The 23,066-nt window shown below is 30.2% G+C and overlaps 1 protein-coding gene across 1 annotated transcript in view; it reads right to left on the bottom strand.

The window, feature by feature from the left end:
• Positions 1 to 1,831: 1,831 nt before the first annotated feature.
• LOC147065397 (uncharacterized) overlaps positions 1,832 to 23,066 on the bottom strand; it is a 60,369-nt gene continuing 39,134 nt past the window's right edge. Inside the window, exons 6-10 of the mRNA XM_085956644.1 lie at positions 19,688 to 19,872; positions 17,974 to 18,080; positions 17,718 to 17,871; positions 16,766 to 17,164; positions 1,832 to 3,224 (exon numbers count right to left, since the gene is read on the bottom strand). Of these exons, the coding sequence (XP_085812770.1) occupies positions 2,609 to 3,224; positions 16,766 to 17,164; positions 17,718 to 17,871; positions 17,974 to 18,080; positions 19,688 to 19,872 (1,461 nt within the window). The 3' untranslated portion in view covers positions 1,832 to 2,608. The remainder of the gene's footprint in view (positions 3,225 to 16,765; positions 17,165 to 17,717; positions 17,872 to 17,973; positions 18,081 to 19,687; positions 19,873 to 23,066) is intronic.

Genomic DNA, 23,066 nt, shown 5'->3' with positions numbered 1-23,066 from the left:
GGATGGTTAGCTGTAGAGGGTTAAGGTCTTGAAACTCCGTTTGGTTGTTTTATATATCGACCCTGGCTGACCAACAGGGTTGTAGCTGAAATAATTAGAGTAATCTTTGTTAGTTTTTGTCCGAATACTTTGCGGTATTTTACTCACCATTTACTGCATTATTTAAATAATTGGATGGTTAATAATTAAAACGACTGAAATATATAGTGTTAAAATTATTTAATAGAATTGTAACTAACTTTATAGTTCGTTATAAAAAAAATGTTAAAAAATACCATGCTAGTTTCAAAGATATTTTTTCGAGGAATGGTTGTCAAGCAGCTAGGCCCTTGCACTGGATCAAAATCATAATAAAAAACAACATTATTTTTTTGTTCCGCCTTGAGATCAAACCCTCAATCCAAGACTTTATATACGGTCGTTATATCAACCCAACTAGTGTAGTTGCATATAAAATATGTAAGATGAAACATAGGTGCCTACTGAATATTGCTAATATAATTATTTTGCTTATGCAATAATTTTTCTTTCTCTATCTTGTCACCCGGGATAACTTAATTATTGATAGCGCGGTTTTGAAGATTTAGATTGCAACGTAGACGCAGTAGACGGAAAATTGCATGTTGACTTCACTTGATCAAAAGTAAAACCAAGTGGGCAGGGCGAATGACTTACAACTAACAACTTGAAGAAACAAAAATTAATAATCTAACCTCCACTCGATGCTCATATACTCCAACTAGAGGTAAACAATGTTATTCACTCTTTCTATTTTACCTATTATATTAACCATAATAACCTAATATTATGATCTAAAATATCAGATCCTTTAAAACTTACTCTCTTTTATTATTATATAAACGTTTATAGTAGTAAACTTCATAACCTCTGCTTGTGAAATCATATTTTGATGCATGGCTTATGTAAATTAATTACTTTTTACCAATATAACCATCAATAGTTTAAAATAACTCTAAGGACGAGAACAGTTGTGACTGTCTTAAAAATATTTAGGAGAAAAAATAACCACACTAATATTATATCAATATTAATACTGTAGGTGCACAATATGAATTTTACTACATTTAGAGTCTATCGTGATTAATTGCAAGCTATTCTAAGCGAAGTCTTCGCTATATTTTTTACTAATAATCTAAAGAGAGAAAAGGTTTATAATAATTCAATAAAAATAATAACACAGATTAAAATCATTTATTTAATTATGTTTAAAATATATTTCAAAATTTCTTAAAATAACATCTTACAGTTTTCAGTATATAAACAGTTTGATTATTTATTATAAATAATATATTGTTTTATAAATGTATTATTACACTAATATATTACAAAAAAACAACAGTCTATCAAAAATACAAATGAAATATTATAATAATCATAAAAAATCGTATGCATCATTATATTAATGGAAAAATATTTGCAAAAAAAGAAAATCAATTTTGTTTATAATATAGGTAGGTATATATCTTTTTTCATTTGGGGACTTATAACAATATCATGATAATAAAATTAAGTTGGAATCAGTACTTATATTATTTTTTATAGAATCAGATGTATATTAATAAATATAAAACTATTAAACCCTTATTGAAATAAAATTTATATTTTTTTTGAAAGTCATCCCCATTAGGGATCATTGAAAAAAGGTATACTTTAATATTTTTAAATAATATATAAAATTCTTATAAAATGAAAGACTAATGACCTTAATTTACTTATAAATATACTGTAATTTTATCCTTGGTTTTAAATAAATACTTTTTACACTTATTATTTAATTTACACAGTAAGAATAATGATCTCATAGGCATACACTTAACATTGTTTCCTTATAAATTTAATAACCATCTATAATATTATGAACATTCATTCGCTTACAGTATCATATCATTGATATACTTATAACATACTACATATTATTATTTATTACATTATAATTTATTATAATTGGTAGACTTTGCATTTAATTACAACATAATATGTTATTAAATTGTACATTAATTGCATAACATAAAAAAAATATTTAATAAAATATGAAATTGGAATTAATGGGATTAAAAAGTTCTAAGTGAATCGACACTTTTCTTTTATTTAAGATTTTTTATACAGTGATTTTAGATAGGGTCTACTTATTATGATGTTTTAAATAAATGGCGGCACTTGCAAGAAGATCATATTATATCAGTCATAGCTCTACTGTTCGGGGTTATATTATATTCGTTCATCTAACCATGCAACCATGCGTAAATTCGATATTTAGATTCCAAATAAAAATCAATATGTTTCGTATAATTTTCAATGCTCTAGCTAATACGTTTCTTAATATAATAATTACCAAATTGTATTAAAATACATTGCACACAGGATTCATTAAGTAAATGCAATATGTATAAAATAACATCATATATAAAATATTGCTTATGTACTCATTTATTATACATTACTTATCTAACTAATATATGAATAAGAAATCTTTTGGCGTATCAATAATAATAGCTATAAACACTTAACTCAAAAATTCTTCAATGTTAATCGAGGTTTTATGCGTACCAGTGCGTTGAAGTATTTATCTACTATTTTTTATTGCGCGTTACGATGCTTCGATGTCTCCTTCTGAATTACCTGTCTGTGGATGTGTAGAGCTTTCACCAACAGGCACTTGATGAGACATTATCTTCTGCCTAACAGAATTACTATCACTCCCATTAAAATCGTCGTCTCTACATACAATATGCAAGACTGGTTGCACATTTCCTGAATGACTTACATAATGTTCTGGCAGCCAGTCAAACGTAAACGTGTTTTGCAGTCCTCCGTATGCATGCATTACGCCAGGAGTACCAGTTGGAGTCAGGGGAGTAGGAACAGCATAGCTTAGTTCTTGATAAGCCTGAGGAACTTTCTGAAGAGCGGTATCTGACCAAGGCGGGCTTGGATTCCAGCGGTCGATGAAATCAGCGGGATCTTCAAGCCCTGGTTTTGAAGGATACCTCGATCTATCAGCTGGAGTGGTGAGTGCAAGAAGTGTCCCACCTCCTCCAGCGTCCACGATTATGTGAGAGTCTTTCGTTGAAACTAGTTGCAGTGGTTCAAGTCTTGAGTTTGGTTCTGAATGTTTCCGTTTTCTGTGATGCCTATAACTGGAAATGGGCTCACCTTCCCGAGATTCACTCAAGCGGGTGTCAACTGAAGATTGCGGAACGTACCTGCGGAATAAAAAAAATGTTAAATTAGTTACCTATATTTTTTATTTGAATTTACTATGGCCTAAATATTTTTGAAACTTATGCTAGAAACACATTACGCAACACGCAAGTATGTGTACGCTTACATGCCGTGAAAAGTGGTGACATATTATTTTACTAGGTAAAATGTTATCAGACAGATGTCCCCATCCAATAACACATCTTTAGCCATTAGCGAATAATGTCAGTTAGCAAAATCTACCAAAATGTATGACAACCACACTAAGGTCACCTCACGCCTAATCATGCTACACCACCAATGTCACGCGTAATAGAACTTTTTTTTTATTTATTGAAAATTTACATATTTTTGAATCACTTAAGGTCACACTTATTTTTATTTTTAGTGGTTTAGACGTGAGCTACAAATAGCAGGTAATTGACACAATGTTTTTGCAGTTCGACAATTTTTAATATTGGATGTTCTGGTTGTTCTAGCACGTAAACTCATGTGACGTGATAGTAATGTGTTTCTAGAATGATTGTTCTCGTATCATGTCTCGTGAGTGGTAGATAGGTCATGCACTGCTCAGAGGTGGTAAACATACTAAATTCAAGAGAAAGTTAAATAATTATTTTATTTTCCAAATATTATGTATGTGAGTGCAATTATATTACGACTAAAATTAGGAGGGATCCAAACGTCGGCTATGAATTAATTATATTACCTATTATTGGTACCATGATTCAAACAACAAAAGCCTGTTGTGATGTGATAAAAAATGACTAAGTTTAGTATTAGTTAAATTCGTCATGATTAGGTGTAAGTGGCTAAATTGGTAAATTACATTGGCCAGAATCTGCTGGATGTAGATATCACCTTATTTTGTTTAATATTTGTTTCCAATAAGTATGTTTCTGAAGTATTTCTGAATTATGTGTCATAATTAATACTAGCGATAACCTACGGCTTCATATACATAAAATACGTATAGATATACAGAAGGAAGAAATAAACTGAGTCCATTGGATTTTTTTCAAATGAATGAGATAGATAATGGTTGGATCTAGCTACGCGCCGTTATACCTGCCCTGCACCTGTGCTCGTCACCAAGCCGCTGCTATCTGACCACATTACTTACTCGTAATGAATTATTTAGGTTAAGTAGGTACGTTATTCGACATCGGTGGGGTCTAAGTTTACGTCCTTCTATCCGCACCTCACCTCACTACTCTACCGCTGTTATCTTACCACTTTACCAAGGTAGTTCATTATTTTAAAGATTTCAAGACAATCATATTGTAGCATCGGAATCTTTTGAGGTATCGGCATAAAAGTCTACTAAATTGGTACTGGTTTCATAATATCTGAAGATTTCAGATTGATAGCTCAAATAACTACTCTCCAACAAGAAGATTTAGGCAAAAGCCGGAAGGCGCTGTTGTCGACTAAATGGGAGGAGTCTGTTAGTTTATAATCGAATTGCGGTTAAAAATGGGAGGAGCTTGTAATTAACAGTTATAACACGTAGCCAAGAAGATGTTGTTTGAATATAAACGTAAGCTTGGTGCGTTGATCGATTTAAAATGAGTTGTAAGGCAATTACTGGTAGAGTAATATGATAAATAGTATCATGTCATTTTTAAACATTGTCAGCGTTTATGACTCTTGAAATTAGCTTAAAATATGTAAATAATACATATGTTTATTTAATTTAATCTGAGCAAAAAAAGATAGTTTTTTTGGAAGAAGATTGAATGGGAACACCATTTTGGAATACCAAAAGATGATAACATCAATGCTCGTCTACTTTTACATTCGTGAGAAAGGACTGCATATCCCATAGTCATACGATGAAAGCTCGTTATTTTTTTCGTACATAATGAACATCTTAATTAAATTTCCGCACAGGTGTATACGTTTGACCCGTATCAATCATATTTTTTCTATTAAATCAATTAACGCCCGCGAGTGTGCTAGACATGTCTCACTCTTGTTCGTGTTCTATCAATTTCGTTTCCAATATGCATGCAATTACTTTAATGCTGCGATTTTAGAATACTACGTGATTGGAAAAGAAATCACTCGTGAAGCTTTTTTCTATCCAAAAAACCAGAAAGCTTCAAACCCCCTATAACACAGTTGCGTACAAGATAAAACGGTATGTAGTGGGTACATTATATTATTATTTAATACACAAAATCATTCTCAGCCAGATTAGAACCACAGTTAAATGAAGGCCATTAAATTCGATTAAATGGTTTATAGAATTTTCTTTCTGCTATGACGCCGTATATCATTATCATCATATGCCGCAGTACGGATCCAGTATTAGATGAAGTTCTCCTCTATCTCCTTCTACTTTTTCAATCCCTAGCTCTTTGCTGCCACGCACTTCCACTGAACTTTATCTTCGTCTCTTCAACGGATTTTAGAACATCCCTGTGAGTATTTAGTGCCCCTTGTTTAGTGTTTTCAACTGTCATTCACAAAAGTATTTACCAGATAGAGTAAAAAAATAAACTGGATGGAAGAGAAAGTGCTAGATTTTCTCAACATTCAAAAAGTGTCTAAAAACTAGCATTTCAAAAAAATATGTTATAATGTATAACATATTTTTTTACAAAATCAAAGATTAAAAAAACACATAAAATGAATGCAGGTGCGAAGTTTTATCATCATATTTACATATCAGCATGTTTATTTCCAAGCAAATCTGACATAATATTTTAGCTTTATGATGAGAAATTATAAGATGTTTGGGGTATCGGAAAACACTAGATTTAGCCATACGCCAGATAAAAATTTTGCAAGCTAGATAGTTTAAAAAATTCTAGATCTGGCAATAAAAACGCTAAGTTGAAATGCTGCGGTATGGTAATGGGTTCCACTGTATGACGACATTTATTCAGCGATATATCCAGTCCATTGCTATTTATTTCATCTACTTTTTAACAGATGCGGGCGATAATAGTTTGTAATTTGCTGCTAATTAATTCTCAGTGCATAGTATATTGCAACTAATTTAGTTATTAGTATAATAATTAGTGTAATAACTATTTTGGCTCCGTCGGTACAAAGAGAAGGTTTTTGTCAAGGTCTTTGATATTTTTTAAATTAACTCGAATAGGGCAATAAGTATTCATTTTAACTCAGGAAAAATAGCAATTAGATAGGTAAGTAAATTAATATAAACCACAATGATATATTTCGATTGTTTCACTAACATGGATTAATGTATTATGTTGTGATAGTATAGACAACTTTCGTTTATAAATATGGAGCCTAAATTTAATATGATAAATGAGAGTGAAACTGAAAAAAGGCTTATTCAAGCTAATGATTAAATTATCTACGTACAATTTCGTACTATAAATTACTTTATAGTAAGCACTTATGCTTTGTGACTTACATCAAGCTTAACACAATCGCTGCGGACCTTTTAATTACTTTTTAATGACCGTATTTAAATAACATGTTAATTGGATCGATCGGCCACTTAACAGGGACACGACAGCCGTGTCATCCGCGTCGAATGAGTTAAAAAAGTTTTTTTTTTATATAGTGCGTCATCATTATTTAGATAAACAATATTGCATACATTTGCAAATACATTATTAACAATTTTGAACAACCCATCACGTATGTCATACATAGATACCAAAATTGTTCTGGAAAAAAATTAATTCTTCAATTGTCCAGACATCACGATAATCTACAAATATGTTTTAAAAAAAATGGTTAAAGTAGACATAGTTTTTTATACATAATAAATTTTCATAATTTTTAGTAACGTCACTGGCATTTTTATTATTTAGAGCTGAGAAAGTATTCCTTTGAAATAAATAAATAATTTTCACTATTTTAATATAACTAATTATGTATTATTATTAATTTAATTGGCGTTCATGTCGTAGAATTCCACTAGTGTTAAAAACAAAATTTTAAACTATTCTTTAAATGAATAATGCGGCCGGAATTTATTAGTTAAAGAATCATGCGGATAATATGTTTGAGACGCATTCTCCATTTTTTTAGATATAATGTTTGACGTGGACCAAATAATCTGTAGAGACTGGTGACTTTGAATTGCCTCCAAGGTAGGCAACGCAGAGTAATAACAAGTAAATGAGCTGACTGGGGACAGACCCTGAGAGAAACAGAGGATCAATCGGGGTGGAAAGTGTTGGTCGCTATGAAGATACTAAAATTTCAAGGTGGTCACAATACTCAGTCATGAAAGAATGACCAAGAAGAGAAATTCAAGTCCAATTCGGTGTAAATGGTAAATTTTGTCCTGAAGTTGTTCCAGAAAATTATATATAAACAAAAACTGAATATGATAACTGTATGTTTAATTATCCTGGGTTACTCGATTATATATATTGGGTAAAATTAGTAATAATTAACCAGTTTCACATTATTATTGTAATTCATCAAACTTGTGATGAGTAGTAATTATTTAAATTCTTAGGCGATATCATTTTTTATTTGTGTTAATTTAAAACTTATATAATCTATACTTTTATTGATTATATTATTCAATATGATTGTGAATATTTATGAAATCAAAATATAATTTAAAGATACTCAAAGTTCAATAATGAATATAAATTAAACAGCATGGAATATATCGAACGTCGAGACAGATGAAAACAAATCAGTATGCGTCAATCAAAACACCTGATGAGTTTTTGACGCTTCTGATAATATAAGACAAAAATCACGATATGAAGAACACACTAATTTAGTATAAAAAAACTCTAGATAAAATCTTATCTGTATACTCTTTTAATAGTTTTCATAAGGTGTTTGGTGTATTTAATTACAAACATTACTTTTAAAATGAATTGCTGTACTTTATTTAGTGAATATAAATAAATAAAGTGTTATTTAGCTAAGTATTTAAGCATAGCATACTAATACGCAAAAAAATCATTAAGTCATAATTTCTTTATACAGTTTCCCCACAGATGAATAATTTATAAAACGTGCAACTGTGAAGCCGCGAGTCTGAATTCCGTTACTGGCAAAGATTACATATTCTTTTTCAATGTATTTTTTAATAAACAGTAGATTTGGTAAATGGCTAATGGATGTTTCTCGTAAAAAATGTTTTTTTTATAATCCCTTCTTCTTATATGCTTATAAGCATATACATATATACTCTATAATACGTAAAAACATTTTTTTCGCCTCTTAGAGTCAAATAAATTTATGTATTTATTCTCTATTTTACAGTAGAGTCTTAACACCAGTTTTTTTTTACATTCTACTGATATTGACAAGATTTATAACATAATAAACATAAAGAATTGAAATAAATCTTTTGTAAAAAAATCCTTAACAGAATTAAAAAGACTTTGTCGAAATTTAGATGTCTATAATAATTGTGTGCTTTAAGGTAAATCCGGTGGAGTTATCTTAATGAAAATTTACAAAAATAATTCAATGAAAAATCTCATTTTATAACTTAAAAGAGTTTAGAGACTAACTAGTAAAATTAAAAGGTTTTCAAAACAACAAAATATTTAACTATAATATGTAGGTAATAGTAATAAATTATAAATTACAAGAATAATATTAAAAAGTATATATAATTAAACTCTTTGAGAAATTTGATAAATTTAATAGCGTCAAATTTTTTTTATTGATATTTTTACACTTCTTAATCAGAATGAAAACTTGTACTCAAATACGATACACGTTATTTAAAATAATATAAGTATCCTATCCCATTATGAGAAACTGTAAACATCATGCACTTTTTCTATTATCTATTCCCTAACACGTATCCGCATTGTAAGCAAAGAAGGCATATAGTTTCAAAATGAACTTTTAGTTTTCAAAATGATAATATTCTTACCTACTTAAATACTTTGACAATCATATGAAACTCAACAATAATTATAAAAATATACACAAGTACATATTATATGAAAAACCTCAATTGAAAAAAACCTAGAAAGGCAATTGTAACACAACAAAGTGCACCAATCAAGAGGCAATTTGATTTGTAAACAATTAAAGAAAATGGTGGAATTTGAAGTATGTTGCTCAGTTAAAACGTAGTAATAAAAAATAATTTGCATGAATCATATACGGATCGATAGCTAAGAAGCTAAAGCACTCACTTGGAAATCGAAAAAAGAGAGTTTGAGTGCCTCTTGATTCAACTTTTTTTCTAATAATATTATGTATGTTACTGAGGTATTTTAAAAATATGTTTTTATATGATAAAGAATCTTGTGTTTAGTATTGAATAAAAATATAATTATTCAGAAGTACACGAACGTCACTAATAAAAGTTTAGCTGGTGCCAAACATCTGATTAAGTGAGTAAAGTTATTCTTAAAAAACATGCTTATTTTGGCAACGTTGGAGTAAAATTAATCATGTGTACATATTGCCACCAAATGAAGATATCAGTTTACCCTTCAAGAATAATATCAGTAAATTTACGTATGCGTGGCGAAGAGTGTCTTTCGAGAACTCGGAGACGTGACGGATTTCCCGTTTTACCATGTAAACCCATCCTTGTTTCTTCAAAAATCCACATAGACTATCTAGTTTTTATATAATATTATGTAAACTACTTTAAGTAATGACTGAATATTCGTGTTTTCATTTCTACTATAAAAATGAAATTTTTCTCTCACGTGCTTTTATCTCTTCGAAGAGTTTCAGAGAGTTAGAGATATCAATGCTACAGTTTTAAAACTGGACGACTAGAGCGTAAATCTACTTTCGTCTCCCGTATCATAAATCATTGAATCTGTCACATTTTCGTCATTATTTGTTTGTACAGGCATAAGAAATGACGTCTCATACAATTTATTTGTTCGGCCATCAATAAGCAGTATGATACGTGAAGACTCCCCGGGGTACGGGTATGTTATACTCGGTAAAACAAAAAACATAAATTTATCAAAGGAAACAAACACAATAATATAGTGGTGGTGCAATATACAATATAAAATGGACCAAACGGTACTTTATAAATCTGATTTAAACATAAACTGTGTATTCTCCCATGATTGTGTTACACCCAGAGCTTGAAATGAATCGTAACACAGCTGCGATTCATGAAATCCATCTGACTTCGACTGCGTCTCGTAAGAAAAATGAAAAAATAAAAATATAAATTATTTACTAAATGTCAAACTAGATGGCCAGTACATTGACGTGTGCTAATTTTTGAGAGTACATTTGATTTTGTTACGCCTGCGGCACTGAAAATCATTTTCTGTCATGATCTTTAGTAGATATTATGTGTATCAAAGTTTTAAAGACTGTTATTGTATTTATCCGTCTAATAATATGTATATAATTTAAAAAATGAGTTTTAATATATTTAAATTTAAATATTTTCGGAAAATTATTCGTTTCCTGTTTGTAATTTTTTAATTTCGAACGCCGATTACAACCATTGCCTCATCTTCTAATATATAAAAATTAATATTTGTGTGTTTGTTTGTTCGTATTTAATGCGCAGCCATACCGTTCATCCGATTGCGATAAAACTTTGTAAACTTATTGCTTGCACTTGCGGGAAGAGTATAGGCTATACTAATATATAAAAATGAATGTCTGTCTGTCTGTCCCGTATGCGTTCCTATACCATTCATCCGATTGCAATGAAATTTTGGTAAGTGGTTGTATGCATACCCATAAAGGTTTCTGAATTAGAAAAATCATCATCTTCTTCTTCTTCTTCATTATATTTTCTTTTATTCGTATGGTTCCTATACCATTCATCCGATTGCAATGAAATTTTGGTAAGTGGTTGTATGCACACCCATAAAGGTTTCTGAATTAGAAAAATCATCATTTTCTTCTTCTTCTTCATTCTATCTTCTTTTATTCGTATGGTTCCTATACCATTCATCCGATTGCAATGAAATTTTGGCAAGTGGTTTTATGCACACCCATAAAGGTTTCTAAATTAGAAAAATCATCATCTTCTTCTTCTTCTTCATTCTATCTTCTTTTATTCGTATGGTCCCTATACCATTCATCCGATTGCGATGAAACCTTCATCAGTTGTTGTGGTAACACCCGCAATGGTTTTTGAATTAGTACAAACATCTTCTTCTTCTTCTTCTTCTATTCTATATTCTTCTATTCGTATGCGTTCCTATTCCATTCATCCGATTGCAATAAAATTTTCGTCAGTAATTGTGCCAACACCCGCAAAGGTTTCTGAATTAGTACAACTATCTTCTTCTTCTTCTTCTTCTTCATTCTATCTTCTTTTATTCGTATGGTCCCTATACCATTCATCCGATTGCAATTAAACCTTCATCAGTTGTTGTGGTAACACCCGCAATGGTTTTTTAATTAGTACAACCATCTTCTTCTTCTTCTTCTTCTATTCTATATTCTTCTATTCGTATGCGTTCCTATTCCATTCATCCGATTGCAATAAAAATTTCGTTAGTAATTGTGCCTACACCCGCGAAGGTTTCTGAATTAGTACAACCATCTTTTTCTTCTTCTTCTTCATTCTATCTTCTTTTATTCGTATGGTCCTTATACCATTCATCCGATTGCGATGAAACCTTCATCAGTTGTTGTGGTAACACCCGCAATGGTTTTTGAATTAGTACAACCATCTTCTTCTTCTTCTATTCTATATTCTTCTATTCGTATGCGTTCCTATTCCATTCATCCGATTGCAATAAAATTTTCGTCAGTCAACACCCGCAAAGGTTTCTGAATTAGTACAACTATCTTCTTCTTCTTCTTCTTCTTCATTCTATCTTCTTTTATTCGTATGGTCCCTATACCATTCATCCGATTGCAATGAAACCTTCATCAGTTGTTGTGGTAACACCCGCAATGGTTTTTTTAATTAGTACAACCATCTTCTTCTTCTTCTTCTTCTTCTTCTATTCTATATTCTTCTATTCGTATGCGTTCCTATTCCATTCATCCGATTGCAATAAAATTTTCGTTAGTAATTGTGCCTACACCCGCGAAGGTTTCTGAATTAGTACAACCATCTTCTTCTTCTTCTTCTTCATTCTATCTTCTTTTATTCGTATGGTCCCTATACCATTTATCCGATTGCGATGAAACCTTCGTCAGTTGTTGTGGTAACACCCGCAATGGTTTTTGAATTAGTACAACTATCTTCTTCCTCTTCTTCTTCTATTCTATATTCTTCTATTCGTATGCGTTTCTATTCCATTCATCCGATTGCAACAAATTTTTCGTCAGTAATTGTGCCAACACCCGCGAAGGTTTCTGAATTGGTACAACCATCTTCTTCTTCTATTCTATCTTCTATTCGTATGCGTTCCTATACCATTCATCCGATTGCAATGAAATTTTGATCAACTGTTGTGCTCACGCCGCAAAGGTCTCTGAATTGTTACAACTATTTTCTTTTTCTTCTATTCTATCTTCTTCTATTTGTATGCGTTCTTATACCATTCATCCGATTGCGATGAAATTTTGACCAGTTGTTGTGAGCACGCCCGCGAAGAGTTCTGAATTAGTATAACTATCTTCTTCTTCTTCTATTCGTATGCGTTCCTATACCATTCATCCGATTGCAATGAAACTTTGGTGAGTTGTTGTGCCCTTGCCCGCAAAGGTTTCTGAATTACTACAATCATCTTTTTCTTCTTCTATTTGTATGCGTTCTTATGCCATTCATCCGATTGTGATGAAATTTTGACCAGTTGTTGTGCACAAGTACGCGAAGGTTTTTGAAATAGTACAACCATCTTCTTCTTCTTCTATTCGTATGCGTTCCTATACCATTAATCCGATTGCAATGAAACTTTGGTGAGTTGTCATGCGCATGCCCACGAAGGTTTCTGAATTAGAAAATCATCTTCTTCTACTATTCGTATGCGTTCCTATACCATTCATCCGATTGCGATGAAACTTTTGTCAGTTGTGTGCGGTTTCTAAATTATTATTATATAACATACAAAGTTTGTTGTTTGTTTGTTCCATCCAATTTTGATTTTTTTTTTACTACATATTTATAACATTAATAACGTTTTCATATTTTGGATTCGATTTTAATTTAGTGTTCTTATGTTTGACCTTTACTCCTATTATAATTATTTTCATATTGCCATATTGTATTACACAGATATTTTAATATTAAAGAAATAATTACCTCTTATTATTTTTCAAATATCTAAGATAAATATAACCACGAAGCGACCCCGTGCGAAGCCGGGAACTTCAGCTAGTAATATTATAAAGTAGGTAAGTACTACACTGTATCAAAAAATAAAAATACCCACTTTTTCCATGCGACACTGTTAGGGCCCTTTTTACATCACCAGAGTAGTAAAAAGTCTGTGCTTTTGTTATTATTTAAATACAGTGTCCATTATAATTATTTAAAGTCAATACTTTAACTTTTAATATTGAATCTAAGAATATTTGTAAGTGCCTATTTTAAAAAGGTTCTAATGACACATTTGTCTTAAAATTTCCTAAAAATATTTTTATAGAGAATAAATTTATCTGGTGAAATTTCACATTACATTACATTGTTAGATCCTAATGTGTTCATAAAGGAGTTTTTATTAACAGATTTTTGTTTTTGCAAGAAGTATGTGCTGGCCACTTGCTCAACGTATAAGACTCAAAACATACATTTAGAAAAAATATGTAAATTTGTCAGACTGCGGATTTTAACCCAGAACCCACGATATGATGTATGATGAGCTGACACATTACCGCTTGGTCATTACCGAACTTCAAAATGAATTCAAGTAATGTTATGTCGTTGCTTACGTGGAAGTGTTATATACAGAAGAAATAACTATTACACATTTTATTCTAAGTACCTAATTAGTAATTATAGTATTTTGGAAAAGTGAATAAAAAAAATGGTCACGTCCGTTTCTGTGAGAAATATAATATTAATACAAAAACAAACGATTTTTTCTTATAGTCTTGATAATAAGTGTAACAATAACTACCGTAGCTGTTGACTAAAAAACTATTCTATAATAGTATGAAGATTTTCAATACAGTCCGTAAAACTTTTGAAAAACAAAACTCCATATGCCTATTTCGTAGCCATAAAAATAAAATTGTCCTAACAATGATAGAAAAGTATGTAATATTTGTACTTGTTTTATATAAAAATATAACTGCCAAGCTCAGACGGTTAAATGGGGTATGTAACTGTCTTTAAACTTGTGGCATGCAAGATAAGAGCATAATGTTGTTGGTGTTACAGACGAAAATAAAAGTTTTCCTCTAGTCATAAATATATTTTTTTACTTTGATATCGTATCATTTTTTAAATACCTATATAAAGTAAATTAATATTATTACTTTTAATAATTCATGAACCGGAATGCAATATTTCATTTTTTCGCGAGACGGAACTATAATCTCAGGAATTTCACAAACAAGAGCTGCGCTCCGATGCGTTCCGATCCATTTCGAGCGCTGTTAAAGCACAAATTATTTGATATAAAATACCTCCTATAACTATTAGCCCAAATATTTTAAACGTCTAGGTAGAGAAAAAACATAGAAAAGTAAATAAAAAAAAGGTAAATAAATTGGCTAGCACCAAAAAGTTGGTTAATATACGCTCCACTTTACGGAGGTCCATGAACATGGTATTTACCTTTTTATATTATTTTTCAAAATATAATCATATATCGATTAATAATATAATATATAGTCATCATTTTACAACAGCAAAATAAATAGACTGTCAAACGATTATTAAATAATACTTAAATAAAACATACATTATGTCATAGCTATTTTAATAAATGTTTTCATATTAATATTATTATTCACATTATCACCGTCGCATATTACATATTATATTCACACTTCGGGCAAATCTACCAGCATTCATGGAGCAAAATATCTCACTAAACCAGTCTATAATGTATAATTATTATCTTTCCGTAGTTTTTTTTTATTATTGTGAATAACTCATATTACATTATTATTTCTTACCATTTTGTCGTTGCTTATGAAAACTATGAGTTTGTTATTGATTTAATAAAATTCGAAAATAATTATGATTGGTCATTTTTATAGTAATTGTAAAATTAGTAATTTCAAGATAGATATTATTATAATATGCCCTTTCATTTGATCATAAAAAAGACTATTGAAATGATCAAGAATTTCGTGGATAGTATTTTTTTCTGGTTCTCGATTTAAACGAAAAAATTTAAAGTTCGAACTCCACCAATCAAAAATATAAGTTTTTATATGTATACCTTCATAATATTAATTTAAGAAAGATAAACTGAAATATATTGCTCATATTTGATAAAGGCATTCGTATGAGCAAAATAAATATCGTATAATAGCTTAAATGTATGTAGATAAAAGAATCTTCTCACTTTTAACAACACATCATATCTTAAAATACTTTTCCTATTATTAAAATTTTATCCTAAGTGCGAAAATTTGTTTTTTTCTGTTTTCATCCATATCTATCTATAGGTATCAAGTATTCATCTGTAAATCTACATACTAGGATGCAAGATAGTTATTAATGTAATAATCAAGATTGTTAATACCCAGTAAAATAGATCGCAATATTTATAAAATGTGAATAATAAAATGAAAAATTGGGAACTTTCATTCGGCAGTTAATTTTCGTGAAAGTTGTAATGGATTCTAGCATGCGTGATGACAGCAATAAAGTAGCATCCCTTCTAAAATCTACTCCAGAACCCTAAAGAGATCGGAATCGTGATTGATCTGACTCATAGAGATATGAGCAGAGTTGACTACGAAGCATATCATAAAAATTTATTATATCGTGATACCTATTAAGATTTTATAAAAAATGTGTTTGGTTTAGCTCTAGATTTTAGATAGTAAATAATAAGTAATAATAATAATTTTGTCTGGCAAAATAATTTGTCGTGCTCAAATAGTGAAAAGGGGTGAGGCACCCTAGGCTGCAAATAGAGAGCAATGGAGTTACTTTCCGGATTATGCAGCCGTGATCTGTTGAGATGAAAATGAACTTGGTGTTTGTTCCTTCAACATGTTGGTAATGTTTGTCAACATTTTAAAGAAAAATTACAATATTTTATTATTGAATGTGCTATAAGCAGTACACCGATATTTTCTGAAAAATAAATTACACCGCTTCTCTCTGAAATTTCCGTGTTGTCAATATGTCCCTGAAAATACCTAACTAGACGGTATTATAAAATACACACCAATAATCAAGACGAAGTACCCAAAATGTCCCTCGTTCCCCCCTTCGAGAGTGACTACTTATTAAAAAAAAAACTATAAAAAAACAACAACCCATGGGAACGCTATATTAAATATATTTTGTGTCGTAACAATATAGTACCTACGTACCATAGAGTTATCTTTCATAAAATTGTAATATTACTCAAATTCAAACCGAGACAAGTTTTAATATGGAGGGTAGCGCGATTGGTGCCGTTAGCGATGCAATATGAGTACATTATATTTATGGTGTTGCGATCATTTAAGTTTTCCAAACTTTATAAAAGATATCGTAATCTAGGTCTATAGAGAGGATAAATAGAACATTAAAGAATTTAAAATTTAAACTCACCTTTCGTTGCTGGAGAAAGATGAAGAGTGTCTTGAGTAGTCAACTGGTCCCCGTTCCGCCATAGAACCCTCAAACCCAAAACCCTGATTGACCATCACTTGTCCACCGGAATGCCTAAGAACAGTAGTCGGAGGATGCTGCCTAGGAGACTGAATATCCAGGTGCGTTTGCTCAGGCCCGTTAATCATGTGATGATGAACAGCATCCTCGTTGGAGTGTTGAGAGTACGGTGATTCTTGATTTATCGTATAAGGTGAAGGAGAGAAGGAATTCACTGATGGATGATAGTAGGATTGAAGCTGGTTTGTGTCATACGCTAAGCCATATTGAAGTTTGCTTTGGACGCTGTAGTAGTGGTATAGCCAAGAATTGGCGAGCATTATTGTGGCTTCGTTGTCACTGCAAAAAAATAACAATCCATCAATATAGAATACTAATACCTAGTAGCTTAATTCCTAATGATTTTTTATCGCGTAATAAAAACTTCCGTACTATACATTTAGTATTAATATTAGTCAAGTATCTCTACACTAATTTGAAATCATTAAAGACCATTTAATACGAGCAGTAAAAACACACCGGTTCATCTACTACTGCCATCAAACATAAATATTAGTTTATAATTAGCCTATCTGCACGACCGTTTTTTCGGTCGCGAAAGGCGACAGCAAGGAGTTACTCGCTGTACCAGTTGTGTTACACAATTGTTTTATATGCGTTCAGTCATAAGGTTTGTCTTTTCCGTTCAGTTTAACCGCGTTTTGGCGGTCACAGGTAATTTGTAAAATTTAGAGGAGGTCGGTAACCGGTAATCCAAAGCGTTTTACCTGCTCATATTAAGTCTTACATATTATTGTTAACCTAATTATTATATAAAAAACTATTAATCTGTGTACGCAATGTGGCATACTAGGTATTTTATTGATAAGGTGCAAATGATGTTGGTACTTACTTTAAAACTTGATTAGTGCAAACGATAACAGGCTGTTGGTTATTTTCCATATTGTCTTTTACTTGAAGTACTGCATGCACCCACAACCAATCTCCAGAATGTTTCTGAAGCCTCAGAAGCAGGATGCACGATCTTTCTTGCTCAGATTGCGTAACTATGAAAAGAAAAAAATATGTATCAGTTTTAATTATCAATATTATAGTCTTCATTATTTCTTACTTAAATAATAAAAAAAACATATTCAATTCTGACTTACTTAATCTATGCTTTGATTGGGCCTCTCTCATGCATTCCCAATGGAGAAGTTGATACCATGAAATTCCGGTCAGTTCTGATTTCTCCCATCCCAAGTACCACTCGCCACTATAGAAAAAAAATACTCCATATTAAAAATGTAACAGTAAAGTTAATAATGTAAAGCTAACATATTAAACAGTGTACTTAATTCGATTTCATAATCAGTGTTAGTCCGAATTAAAGTTTGTCTATGATATAAATTAATAGCAAAAATAGATATAATCAATTTAATTATTATGAATATAGCATTTTAACGAGTACTAGATGTTTTCTTTATTAGTATAGTAAAATTTATTCTATTTGAAGTTCTAGTAATATTTAATATTGTAACATCCGTAAAACCGATTTTTAGGCACGATTTATAATATTTGATTTGATTATTTTTTAACCACTATAAACCGCATTTAAGTGGTTCTCATAACATTTAAAATATTATATTATGTTATAAAAAATATCTTTGTTTATTATACAAACACAAACATCGTCAATTAATAAAATCACCTTTTATGAATAGTAACTAAGTAATATGATAAATTTCATTTAAATATGTTAATTTTCCGACAACTTTTTGCCATTGACTTAGGCATTCCAAACCAATCAAAGTTTGGTTATAATTTAATTAGCCGGTAGACTTTTCAATTTAGATTCCGTGGGAACGTTCATGTATTACCGGTATGTTATTATTATCGGTAAATCGATATTCACTTTTTCTATCGTCTAGATTACTACACACTCTACAAGAAACACCTCGGTTGTTAATTATATATAGTTTATGATTTCTTCGATATGAATTTATTTTAAACACTGAGAGATAATAATATATTTAAATGAACTCGTAAATCTTCTAAATTGAACTTTTAAATGATATAGTTATACTGAGTATTACTTTAGTATGGTATGACGTAAAGCAAACGTAAAGGATAATCCAACAGTTTGGTAAATATAATAATATTACGTTTGAAGTCTTTACGTGAATGTAACAATAATAACTAAACGGTTACTCATGCTATCAAAAACTAAAACTAATTAATCAAATTAATAATGTATCGGTGCTGTACCATAACACATTTTCTTATAGATAACATATCGACATTAACACTACTGTCATTGCAATGTCACCTTAGGTTACCCAGCCCATTAAAAAGTAAATATTTCAGTTAATATGCATTTCGTTATCTTTATATTTCGGCTATTTTTAGAATCATCAATATCAATTAAAATCTTATTATTTTCAAAATCGATGGCATTATCCAGTAAATAAATATACTTAATCGTAAATAAAAATATAAATTTACATTGCATACAGAGTGTGGCAGTCCATTACGAAGAAAAAACGTAGATCTAAAACTATATGCAAAAAAGAGAGACATCCTCAATTTTGAGAAAGATATATGAAAGTAATGGGTGAGATCAAGATAGTATTATGACTTAGACTGTAAGAATTTATAGAAATACGTATAATTTCAATCAATTTGTGATGCCTTTTAAATACGGATTTATATTTAACCTACTAATCTTATATGGTAACCTAAGGTGGCTTCGCCAGAACGGATAGAATTTAGTAGGTTTGTAAAGGGAAAGTTAATATAAAAAAAGCTTTTTCCTTTACTATATGAAGACAGAATAGAGTGACAAAATTAAATATATATTATCAAAATCATTTAAGTACTTACTTTTTATCTATGTGCTTTATTTTCATGTCCATAGAGTGTATTGTAGTGAAGACGTTTGTAGCTCCTTGGACGACGCATTCTCTCGTCTCTGGCATAGCAATAGGGGCACAGGCTGCCAAAAACACCGGTTCATTTCGACTGCAGAGCGGTAAGTAGGAGAGAAAATGACCCCGAACCAACACCACCTGATAATAAAAAATAAGAATAATCAGCTTTATTTCATACACACTGACATCGCCTTTTTATGATGGAATTCCTCTGGATGCAATTCAAGCTACATACACCTTCGGTCATAAAACCGATTTTCAACGTATTTATTTCCTCTCCCAAGGCGTCGATTTCAATTAACAAATTGATCACGAGATAGATATTTGTCGATCGCACCATAGGAATTGAGTCGTGAAAACGTAAAACCGTATACATTTAGTTTAAACATGAATGAATTTAGAGTTTGAAGGGGAAGCATTAACTATTCCATTTTTTAAATGTCCTCAATTAATTTTAATTAATCATCAATTAATAATCAATTTACGTAAGAGTCGTTTTCAAATTAACCACAAAGAATCTTGCGTGATTTGATTCATATTGCATTACTTGCGGCCTACCCCGCAAGAATAATTGAGTCGCTTAGAATCATAACTCACATATTGCAATTTTGTCGTTTTTTAGTTAAATATGCCAAGTGATTTTAAATGAATTAAACTATATACCGAAAAATAGTTGAGTATTAAAAGTCAATTTAAACCATGTGAAAATCGTTGACAAAGTTCATTGTTGGTGTAATATGTCGTATATTTCAAAGAATAGAGTTTTGTCACCAACGCCTTCCTAACCAATCGGGGAGCTCTATTTCTCATAGTATGCTGTATGTCTGCAACGTTAGGAGTATTAGGTATATATATTTAAAAAAAAAAAAAAGTTATTCGACTCTCTCACTCATTAATATTCTAGGGAGTTCAATACTGTTCTTCTAATTACAAAAAATAGTGCTCTGTTGGTTTTTAGCGATTATCTCAAAACTTGATTTTTGGAATATGTGAGTTATGATTCTAAGCGACTCAATTGTAAGAGAAAATGTGAATGCTCGAACTTTATACTGACTGAAACGTGGATTCCTTTTATTACTATATAGTAGTCTCTTTTCACAGTAGTATTATAGTTTGACGATGAGTATAGCAAGTATTGAAAAGAAACCCCATTCTTTACGTCGAATAGAAAATTGAGTATTTCTTTGAAATTATAAAAAAACGAGTATGTTTGCTTAATTTTTTACCCTTTCGTATCCTGAGCCAAATACATTACGTTCGCTAAAGTTAAATAATTATAATGACAAATTATGGTAGATTAATGCCAGTTTTGATACTTGATAGTGGATTACAGACTACTTGAAATTCTATTTGTATATCTGAATCCACTTTTGCCTTTGTAATGTTCTTTTGCTCCACGTTTTTATTTTTGTTCTATAAAAAGAGTTTATTTGAATAACTTATAACTAATTGACGTTTAAAATATCTGAAGAGTATATGAAGTTTCCATATTGTATAATATATATATGGGGTCAATATACTATAAATATGGAGTATAAATAATAAAAAATACCACATTTACTAAGAAATATAACAAGTGTAACACTGCTGTTTTAATTTATGAAAAAAATATAAGCAATTTATTTGAAACAAGTAAGTGTTCGAAATATTCGTTTATCTCTGTCATCTTCTCATTTAGAAGGTGTGTCAAATTTATAAATAAAAATAGTTAGAGAAATACTCACGTACGTTAAAAGTTAGTCATTATAATTCGAGGCCATGGACCCTTCCTATTACTGCGGTTCAAGCGATTAATTAAAAGTGCAATGGGCGTACTTACGATATAAATTAATCTACCACTTTAGATATAGCTATAATATAAAGGATTTTTATATTTAAGTGTTGTATGAGTTTAATACTATATTCAGTCAACTATTTGTTATTATATCAGGTAGCAATAATGTATATTCTTTTTCTCATAAAACTATCTGTATCAACTGCTGGAAAAGAGTGTCTCCCATTATCATCTACACTGTTCATTCCTGCACACACTTGTATATTATATTAATTTGGCCAGGAAATCACTCCGATATATTTCTACCGTGTATCTTGCTTAAATAATGTAAAACATATTGATAGTTCTGTCTTATTTTTATTTGCATTTGTGTTAATAGTATTTTAATTATATCAAATACAATAATATCATTAAAATATAATATTAATGTATACTATATTTGAATATACAGTAATATTTATAAAACGTGTTTATTATGAATGTAAAGTCTCAGTTGGAAAATAAATAATTATGTAAAAATGATAAATTGTATCTTAAAGTATCCAAAAGTATTGTATTGCATTTTAAATAATTTAAATAATTATTATAATATCATACCATATTTAGTTTACGTGAATTTTATATTATTCGCATTATAATAATGTTAAAAATTCAAATCCTTTAATTTACGTGGTTATAATTGTTTTTATAATTGTATATATGTAATATAATTACTATATATTGCTAAAGTGGAATTTGGAATTAAACTTACCATTTTACTGAAACCGAAGAATGATGAGTTAAAATAAATAAGGAAAGTGTTACAAAATTGAACCCCCGTTCTTCCAGAAGAGAAACGCATTATAAATATAAGGAATGACTTGAATGGAGTTAATAAAAAAATTCTCACGGGGAGAATAATAATTCTTTCGATGTTTGCAAGGTATTGCATGGCCTAAGAGTCAAGTGTACTAATATGTAAGACAAATCTGAATAAGTGGGATATCTTAACGCGCAAAGACGTTTCGTGTGAATATGGAGAGGATGTAGGTTGTTATACGTATGTATTATGTATAACTATATACTATATTATCATCATCATACCAGGGTCAAAATAATATATATGAAAAAAGCAAGTTGAAAGCAAATGACAAAACGATATATCTGCGCTACAATGTTTATACAGGAGTGACATGATTCCTGATAGGTACGTTAAGTAATAATTATAGTAAATTTATTTTATGAATATCGTTTACATTATATTTTCCTAACATTTGAAAAAACTCAATTAAAGTTCTGAAAAATATCCTCAAAAAAATATTATTTTACCGGTGCAGAATATTGTGACTTCAGTTGACCATAACGTGACAGTGTTTAATATAAACTTGTTGATAAACAACAATATATAATATTGACATCTTGTAATTTACTTAATTATATTTGATAATTGATAATATCTTCGAAACATACGTACATATCAGAAAAAAACAAATTAAAATAATTACAAAATAAAAATAACTTTTTATATACAATGTTTTTAAATTTTCTGATGAATCATATAAACTTGACGTGACTAGCT

This window comes from Rhyacophila brunnea, unplaced genomic scaffold (genome assembly GCF_057557595.1).
Source record: "Rhyacophila brunnea isolate RB1 unplaced genomic scaffold, BYU_Rbru_1.0 scaffold_6, whole genome shotgun sequence".
NCBI lineage: Eukaryota > Metazoa > Arthropoda > Insecta > Trichoptera > Rhyacophilidae > Rhyacophila > Rhyacophila brunnea.
The sequence above is the reverse complement of the archived record's forward strand: the minus strand, read 5'-3'. Positions and strand labels throughout refer to the sequence as shown.